Genomic DNA, 9,751 nt, shown 5'->3' on the forward strand with positions numbered 1-9,751 from the left:
GTTCCTAGACTTGACACAATTTAGACATACAGTATCTCACAAAAGTGAGTACACCCCTCACATTTTTGTAAATATTTTATTATATCTTTTCATGTAACAACACTGAAGAAATGACACTTTGCTGCAATGTAAATTAGTGAGTGTACAGCTTGTATAACAGTGTAAATTTGCTGTCCCCTCAAAATAACTCAACACACAGACATGAATGTCTAAACCGCTGGCAACAAAAGTGAATACACCCCTAAGTGAAAATGTCCAAATTTAGCCCAAAGTGTCAGTATTTTATGTTGCCACCATTATTTTCCAGCACTGCCTTAACCCTCTTGATAATGGAATTCTTGTACAAAGGGTTTTATTGAAAATATACACCAACAGAATAGTACAAAAATAGTGGTGGATACATTGTGAACTAACCGGTATAAAACTGCAGGTTTCAGGCAGGTTAACCTAACATCCAAAATCTTGAGCCAATAGTCTGAGGGCGAGCCCAGGTGACTTGCAAAAGAATGTCCGCATGGAATGGAATTCACCAGAGCTTCACAGGTTGCCACTGGAGTCCTCTTCTACTCCTCCATGATGACAGAGCTGGTGGATGTTAGAGACCTTGCGCTCCTTCACCTTCCATTTGAGGATGCCCCACAGATGCTCAATAGGGTTTAGGTCTGGACACATGCTTGGCCATTCCATCACCTTTACCCTCAGCTTCTTTAGCAAGGCAGTGGTCATCTTGGAGGTGTCTTGGATACTGCCCTGCAGCCCAGTCTCCAAAGGGAGGGGATCATGCTCTGCTTCAGAATGTCACAGTACATGTTGGCATTCATGGTTCCCTCAATGAACTGTAGCTCCCCAGTGCCAGCAGCACTCATGTAGCCCCAGACCATGACACTCCACGCCACCGTGCTTGACTGTAGGCAAGGCACACTTGTACTTCTCACCTGGTTGCCGCCACACATGCTTGACACCATCTGAACCAAATAAGTTTATCTTGGTCTCATCAGACCACAGGACATGGTTCCAGTAATCTATGTCTCTAGTCTGCTTGTCTTCAGCAAACTGTTTGGGGACTTTCTTGTGCATCATCAAGAGGCTTCCTTCTGGGACAACGGCCATGCAGACCAATGTGATGCAATGTGCAGCCTATGGTCTGAGCACTGGCAGGCTGACCCCCCCACCCTTCAACCTCTGCAGCAATGCTGGCAGCACCCATACGTCTATTTCCCAAAGACAACCTCTGGATATGACGCTGAGCACGTACACTCAACTTCTTTGGTCGCCCATGGCAAGGCCTGTTCTGAGTGGAACCTGTCCTGTTAAACCGCCGTATGGTCTTGGCCACCATGCTGCAGCTCAGTTTCAGGGTCTTGGCAATCTTCTTATAACCTAGGCTATCTTTATGTAGAAATAATAAAAAAATGTTGCCGCACTAAACATAGATATTGAATAAACAAGTGTCCATAAAGTGTAAACAACTGGTGCTGTTCTAAATAGTGCAGGTGAATTCCTTGATTAACATCCAGTAACAATGAGTATAATTGATGTGCGTTTTGATCACCCAAGTGCACCTCCTACGATATTAATATAAAATGCCTCCTTACCAGAGGTCTAGACTCCAAATTATAAGAGTTTAGATAGGTGTGATATGCAAGTATAGAAGATCCAATCAGCTTCCTCTGTTATATTGCAGGTGGTGGTACTGTCATGGCTGATGGTAAAGTTTACTCCATAGTAGGGCATAAATCTGGTAAAAAACTGCATTAATTGATCCAAGACATCCTAGATGTTGATCGACCAGTATACAGGATTGGCGTACGTGGTATCTCACCGACATGGACTCCACCCAACGCGTTTCATTATAACTAATGTTCTCTAGGGAAGAGGACTTTAATTCTAACGAAATATGCACTATTTAGAACAGCACCAGTTGTTCACACTTTATGGACACTTGTTTATTCAATATCTATGTTTAGCTCTGCAACATTTTTTATTGGTTCACGCTTATCATGATTGGTCCTGTTGCGTTGCTGCCAGCAGCTTGCACTTTTATATTTAATCTGTATACCTGCGCAATAATTTTTTTTTATGTTGTAAAATCTTCATGTAGAGCAACAATTCTTTTTTTCAGATCCACAGAGAGTTTTTTGCCATGAAGTGCCATGTTGAACTTCCAGTGACCAGTAGGAGAGAGTGAGAGCAATAACACCAAATTTAACACACGTGCTCCTCACTCACACCTGAGACATTGTAATACTAATGAGTCACATGACACCGGGGAGGGAAAATGGCTAATTGGGCCCAATTTGGACATTTTCACTTGGGGTGTACTCCCTTTTGTTGCCAGCGGTTTAGACATTAATTGCTGTGTGTTGAGTTATTTTGAGGGGACAGCAAATTTACACTGTTATACAAGCTGTACACTCACTACTTTACATTGTAGCAAAGTGTCATTTCTTCAGTGTTGTCACATGAAAAGATATAATATACTTACAAAAATGTGAGGGGTGTACTCACTTTTGTGAGATACTGTGTGTGTGTGTGTGTGTGTGTGTGTGTGTGTGTGTGTGTGTGTGTGTGTGTGTGTGTGTGTGTGTGTATATATATATATATATATATATATATATATATATATATGTGTGTGTGCGTGTGTTTATATTACTTTTGTATCCAGAAATGCTGTTCATGTTTATAGTCAATAAGGTAGCAATACATTTCTGAGAAATTATATCATAATATTTCTTTGTATTTCATATAACTGTTAGATCCATTACATAATTTCTCATTAGCAAATCTTTGGCATTCTAGTTAGTGTTTGTAGATCGATAGAGGAAATTTCCACATATGCCTTCTGTAGCTCTACCCAAAGATGTGACTGGTTTGAATAGAGCATTTCCCCCTGGCCTTGACCCAAACTGTCCTCTGACAGTAAATTGCTACCCACAAGAGCCTGGTTGGGTATGTGAACCAGCGACTGTGCCAGCAAGTCCGTAAAGATACTATCTTTCTTCACGAAATAAGTTTCTCCAACCACACTTTTTCCACGTTTTGTTATGTTACAGCCTAATTCCAAAATGGATTAAATTATTTATTTTCCTCAAAATTCTACAAGCAATACACCATAATAACAACATAAAAGAAGTTTGTTTTAAATCTTTGCAAATGTATTAAAAACAAAAAAGGAAAAAAATCACATGTACATGCTGTAAGTATTCACAGCCTTTGCCATAACACTCAAAATTGAGCTCGGGTGTATCCTGTTTCCACTGATCATCCTTGAGATGTTTCTACAACATGAACAGAGTCTACTTGTAGTAAATTCGGTTGATTGGACATGATTTGGAAAGGCACACACCTGTCTATACAAGGTTTCACAGTTAACAGTACATGTCAGAGCACAAACCAAGCCATGAAGTCCAAGGAATTGTCTGTAGACCTCCGAGACAGGATTGTATTGAGGCACAGATCTGGTGAAGGGTACAGAAAAATGTCTGCAGCATTGAAGGTCCCAATGAGCACAGTGGCTTCCATCATCTGTAAATGGAAGAAGTTTGGAACCACCAGGACTCTTCCTAGATCGGGCCACCCGGCCAAACTAAGGGCCTTAGTCAGGGAGGTGACCAAGAACCCGATGGTCACTCTGAAAGAGCTCCAGCATTTCTCTGTGGAGAGAGGAGAACCTTCCAGAAGAACAACCATCTCTGCAGCACCCGACCAATCAGGCCTGTATAGTAAAGTGGCCAGATGGAAGCCACTCCTCAGTAAAAGGCACATGACAGCCTGCCGGGAGTTTGTCAAAAGGCGCCTGAAGGACTTTCAGACCATGAGAAGCAAAAGATTGAACTCTTTGGCCTGAATGTCAAGCATCATGTCTGGAGGAAACCAGGCACCCCTCATCACCTGGCCAATACCATCCCTACAGTAAAGCATGGTGGTGGCAGCATCATGCTGTGGGGATGTTTTTCAGCAGCGGGAACTGGGAGACTAGTTGGGATCGAGGGAACGATGAATGCAGCAATGTACAAAGACATCCTTGATGAAAACCTGCTCCAGAACGCTCTGGACCTCAGATTGGGGCAAAGGTTCATCTTCCAACAGGACAACAACCCTAAGCACACAGCCAAGATAACAAAGGAGTGTCTACGGGACAACTCTGTGAATGTCCTTGAGTGGCCCAGCCAGAGCCCAGACTTGAACCTGATTGAACATCTCTGGAGAGATCTGAAAATGGCTGTGCACCGACGCTCCCCATCCAACCTGATAGAGCTTGAGAGATCCTGCAAAGAAGAATGGGAGAAACTGCCCAAAAATAGGTGTACCAAGCTTGTAGCATCATACTCAAAAAGACTTGAGGCTGTATTTGGTGCCATTGGTCAACGAAGTATTGAGCAAAAGCTGTGAATACTTATGTATATGAGATTTTTTCATTTTTTTAATTTTTTATAAATTTGCAAAGATTTCAAACAAACTTCTTTCATGTTGTCAGTATGGAGCAAAAACAAGTCCTGGACGGCCGCACACTGATAAGACACCTTTATTGGAGATAAAATCCAATACAGTCAGTTCATATTAGCAGAGGCAGGGATAAATAGCTGACACGTTTCACACCATGTATTGGTGCTTAGTCAAAGCTATAATGTTATCATTATGGGGTATTGTTTGTAGATATTTGAGGAAAATAATGAATTTAATCCATTTTGGAATAAGGCTGTAACATAACAAAATATGGAAAAAGCAAAGCACTGTGAATACTTTTCCGGATACACTGTATAATTCAGATTGTTGATCTGCTGTGTGATACAATTTGTTGCACCAATAAGCACTGACCTCAGGGGATGGCATGTCCTTGTAAACCAGTGTGGTACACTTTCTGGTTCAATATTCTGTACGTTTTCACTATATCAGAATCCAAGTAGCCTCATAAACCCACTGGGAGCATATATTTTGAAAAGGAAACCCTCTTGTAGATGCATTCTCCCTTCTATGGCTGTTTATAATTTCACAGAACTGTTCAATTATGATATTAATGAGTGTTTGTCTTTGTTCTTTTGGCACTATAGGTTTGTGGTTGGGGTCCAGTTTCTGCTACGGCCTGCATGTACCCCGTTAAGAAACCGAAAAAACTTAAGCAAGTAGAGGCCACAGACTGTCTCCTTTGCCTTGGCTTGTACTCTGTACCAGACAATAAAGATGGGACTTCATCAGAAACAAAAGACACAATACACATTAACCATAAAGTGATGCCTGGAGCTGAACAGAGACTGGTCAGTACCATCCCTGCAGAGGAGGATCTGCCCTCTGAGTTTACAGATCACTGCTCTTCTACTGCCATGGTTTCCACAACAGAAACACATTGTGATACAGTAAACCTAGTATCCCCTGGAGAACAAAGACAAAACAAGGACAAGAATGCACAAAGAATCTCATCTCCATTTACAGGCAAAGCCATTCCAATTTGTAAAAACTGTTATAATGTGAATGAACTCCCTATCTTAAGTACACCAATGCTACTGCCACCTCTTAAAGCTACTGCTGGAATCGGGTATGCTGAACACATGGCAAGAAGAAAGGATTTTCTCATGCAGCAGCTTGAAAAGCTTCCTTCAAAGGGATCTGTAAGGGGCAATTTAAATGGTCACATCCTCAGCAATACAGATTTGAAGGCGGAGAAGAGACTCCTTGAAGCATTAACAGAGCTTCCTCAAGAACAGCTGAAAGTGCCAGAACACCTATCCTTTATCACGTCTTGTATTCCAAAAACACCCATAAAAGAGCTTGACCGCTTCCAATGGTCCAGGTCACCTGTAGAGCAAAGGCTGAATGCCCAGCCGTCCATAAAGCAGAACATCAACTCGGCTCCTATAGGCTTCCTTCACACCAAAACAATGCAGAACAAGCGCAATGTGCGTCAGGAAGTAAGACCTATCAATGATGCAAGGTATAGAAGAGCAAAATCGGATACTACCCCGGTGGTTAGAAACACTATATTACCTTCTCTGACTGTCAAACGGGTGGACATACCATTGAAGATTAAGTTGTGCTAATCCGTTGTCTTCTTTTCAGCATTAAATGCAGTCGAGTACATATAGCATAAGCTAATACATATGGATTTTAGATAGACCACCTACCTCCAAAGCTATTCTCTGTGTACACGTTTTTACATATGCCCTTGCTGAAAATCGCTGTTCTTGACAAGCTTAGAGCAGCAGTGGGATGAGACCTTGCTGGAACCGGTGCTAAAAGTTTTACTTTCCCTTTTTTCCCTCTAATATCTGTCAAACCTTGCCTCTGCATACAGGAGGTGCTATTCACACAGCTTTACCTCTCTGCTGGAATGGTCTTGCCAAACTTCTGAAAGAGTGCCAGTAAAACCCATGTTTAACAATGCTGTTGCAGTGTATTTATTTTTAGTATTAGAAATACTAAAGCTGAATATATGCCCATGTTAAAAGTGAGAATTCAGTCATACAGCTCCAATGTGATAATAAATATATTGGTCAGTATTATTCTCTGTATTATAATTATCAACTTTGTGAGCAACACATACTGCTTAAAAAGCAGACCTGTATCCAGGTGTTAATATGAAACTAATTTAACATACTCGCTGGGGAAAAAAAAAGGAAAGAAAAAAAGTTTAAAGAATAATTCCAGGGATCAGTATGTTATGCATAGTTACAATTCTCCAGCATGGACCAATGTAAATATATATGACATACCTGGCTGATGCCACTGGAAGCTGAAAATCACTGAAGTAGACACTGCTAAATCCGTAATCTGCACTTGTTTCCAGGTCCCATGCTGAGCAGCTGCTCTCCTGCATTGTGAACGCAGGAAGACGGCCGCTCGGCACAGTCACCATTCAGAGAATGCTTTGCATTTTCTGAATGAATGCAAAGTGTTCTCTGATTGAACGGGGTGGAGAGGCAGGGCACGGATGTCACTCTCTCAACCTAGTTCAACCAAAGAATGCTTTGCAAACACAAAATGCTCTGGGTACCATGGGTAGAAACATTGTGGCTGTAGTTGAATTGTGGTAACAATGGGAAGGTCTTAAATAGATAGGGGAAGGCCAGGAGAAAAATTGAAAAAAAAGGAAGCTTGGAATATATTCTTTTACAATGATAAATAATATATCTATGACATGGTACTCAAACTATATAACCTGAAGACCTTAAAGTGGAAGTTCAGCCAAATACTAACTCTAAATCTAATGGCAGCTACACTCTAATACTAATCTATCCCTGTGAAGCAAAAATCGCTATACATACCTTTTCTGCATCCGGTCCGGTCTCTAGCGGCGGATGCTGTGTAGAAAAGACAGCCGACAACGGCTAGGAAGTGATGTCACCCATTGACTTACTATGGGGCTCCCGTTGTCGGCTGCCTCTCCTGCACACGCCTACACAGAGAAGCTGCCGCTGACAACTCAGCATGGGCCTGGACTGGAACGGCTGCAGAAAAGGTATGTATAGCGATTTTTGCTTTACAGGGTTACATAGATTAATCTTAGAATGTGGCTGCCAGTAGATTTAGATTTAGTTAGTTTTTGGCTGAACTTCTACTTTAATTAAAGATTTCTGAGACTTCATGTAGTCCTAAATTATAGCAAGTTCTCTCAGCTGAAGACAAGCAAATCCTGGAATACAATTCAAGTAACACTGTACTTCTCAATGCAGTTCTCAAACAAGAGAAATATGCATTGCTGTCACTAGAGGGCACTGCATGGGGAAAGGCTCCAGTTTAATTTACTTGTGGGCTCCAGCTTGTATCTCCTACAGTTGGGTAATTGTTGGGATACAGTAGATTATAGTTTCTGTCCCCTCAGGCCTTAATTGATAGGTAATAGGGTACATTTGTCTGACAAATTAGTTTATCTTTTTTAACCATTAAATGATTCCTACTACCCACCTGCTGACCATTCACAGTAAATATAATGCCAGTGGTTGGCAGGTACAGACACAGTCACGTACATTACCTGCCTTCATCAGGGTTTTGGGAGGGCGCAAACACGTGTCCCCTGCTAACCCGTAATGTGATTGGTCACAGCACGAGTTTGACAGCAGATTTCAGCCAATAATTTTGGGTGAAACCTGCTGATCAGCTGTGTTCAATCACATATGTTACAAACGCACAGAACTCTTGTATTTTTGGACACTACCACCATAAGGCCCTATGCACACAGAACATGCACCAGTTGATGACGTCACAGGGGGGCGGTGCCACCAGGTGACGTTGCCAGGTGGCCCCGCTTTTTACCTAATTAAGAACTGTCATATGGCGGAGCAGGCTGTAGCCTTCATCACAAGCGGAGCATTTTTTTTTCGGGTTCGCCTGGTGTCGTGATTGATGATGGATCTACATCGGGGGACATTGTTTTTTATTTTTAATAAAGGAATTGTCAAAAACTGTGTCTGTGTTTTTATTTCTTTTTGACACTTTTTTTGGCGAATGAGCGGTGGAACAATGTACCCCATACTCATTCACATAGGAGGCGGGGTCGGGATCTGGGGGCTCCGGCTCCGGCGCTGTGAGTGGCCGGAGCCGCGATACCCGGAAGACACGCTGAGGGGAGATGTCAGCTCCCTCGGCGTGGACCAGGTGAGATGCCGGCGCCTCGTTCTAAGGTAAGTATCTCATCTCACTTACCGGTGCATACTAGCTCATTATGCCTTTTCCCTTGCAGGTGTAGAAAAAAAAAAAACAGCGGGTATACAACCGCTTTAAATGCTGGCAAAAAACCGCTAAAACAAACATTTTTTGTCCAGCATTTTTACAGTAGTTTTTAGCTTTCTAGTATGCATGAAGGCTAAATGTGCCATTGTTCCTCTTAACTCGCAACCTCTCCAACAAAAGGTGATTTTTCCAGTTGGTGTATGCCTTAGTAGGAGTTATATACCATCTTGACAAGCATTGATAATTATTTTCTATCATGTTTATATCTATTGCTGTACCACATACCAGGTTCAGTATTTTCCATTTCTCTTGTTCACTCAAGGGTGTAACAAATTACTTTTTCCCATTTTTCTGCAAAAGGTTCTTTTGGTTCAACCATTGCCGTGAGAATCTTGTAGATCTGAGAAAATACAATCCTTTGGTGCCACCTGTAGACTGAATATTCTTTCAAATGGAAGTAAACTTTCAACTGATCTAATTGGCTGTGATAATGTTGTTACAAAATGTCTTAACTGATAATAACGTCATTTATCTATCAAAAATAATCCCTTCTCGTGCCTTCATACCCGAATTGTGCATATTTTTCCTCCTTTCATTATATCTTTTAATTGTGCATTTTTATCTTTTATCCAATCTCTGAATATTGCATTCTTTCCTTGATAAAAAATAATTAGTTCCAGTGAGAGGTAGTAGCGATGAATTATATTCCTTCCCTGCCAGTGACATTTACACAGTAATCAGTGCATTTTTTTAGCACTAATCGCTGTATAAATGTCAATGTCTGTATCTAAATCTGTCCGCCGCAATGTAGTAGTACCGCTAAAAATCGCAGATCACCACCATTATTGGTAAAAAAAAATTTAAAAAAATTAAAATGGCATAAATCTATCCCCTATTTTATAGACGCTATAACTTTTGCGCAAACAAATCAATATACGCTTATTGCGTTTGTTTTTTACCAGAAATATGTAGAAGAATACATATTGGCCTAAACTGATAAGGAAATTTGTTTTTGAAAAACATTTTTGGGGATATTTATTATAGCAAAAAGTAAAAAATATTGTAAATTAAAAAAAAAAAAACAAAC

At 41.1% G+C, this 9,751-nt stretch overlaps 1 protein-coding gene across 6 annotated transcripts in view; it reads left to right on the top strand.

Annotated features, from left to right (window-relative positions):
- The window catches only part of LG11H16orf46 (linkage group 11 C16orf46 homolog), a 96,609-nt gene extending 90,231 nt beyond the window's left edge, over nucleotides 1-6,378 (top strand). For all 6 annotated transcript variants that reach the window (XM_073605512.1, XM_073605509.1, XM_073605507.1 and 3 more), the window contains one exon: nucleotides 5,052-6,378. In XM_073605512.1, coding sequence (XP_073461613.1) covers nucleotides 5,052-6,035 — 984 coding nt within the window. In that variant the 3' untranslated portion in view covers nucleotides 6,036-6,378. The remainder of the gene's footprint in view (nucleotides 1-5,051) is intronic.
- Nucleotides 6,379-9,751: the final 3,373 nt, after the last annotated feature.

Source organism: Aquarana catesbeiana, linkage group LG11, assembly GCF_042186555.1.
Source record: "Aquarana catesbeiana isolate 2022-GZ linkage group LG11, ASM4218655v1, whole genome shotgun sequence".
NCBI lineage: Eukaryota > Metazoa > Chordata > Amphibia > Anura > Ranidae > Aquarana > Aquarana catesbeiana.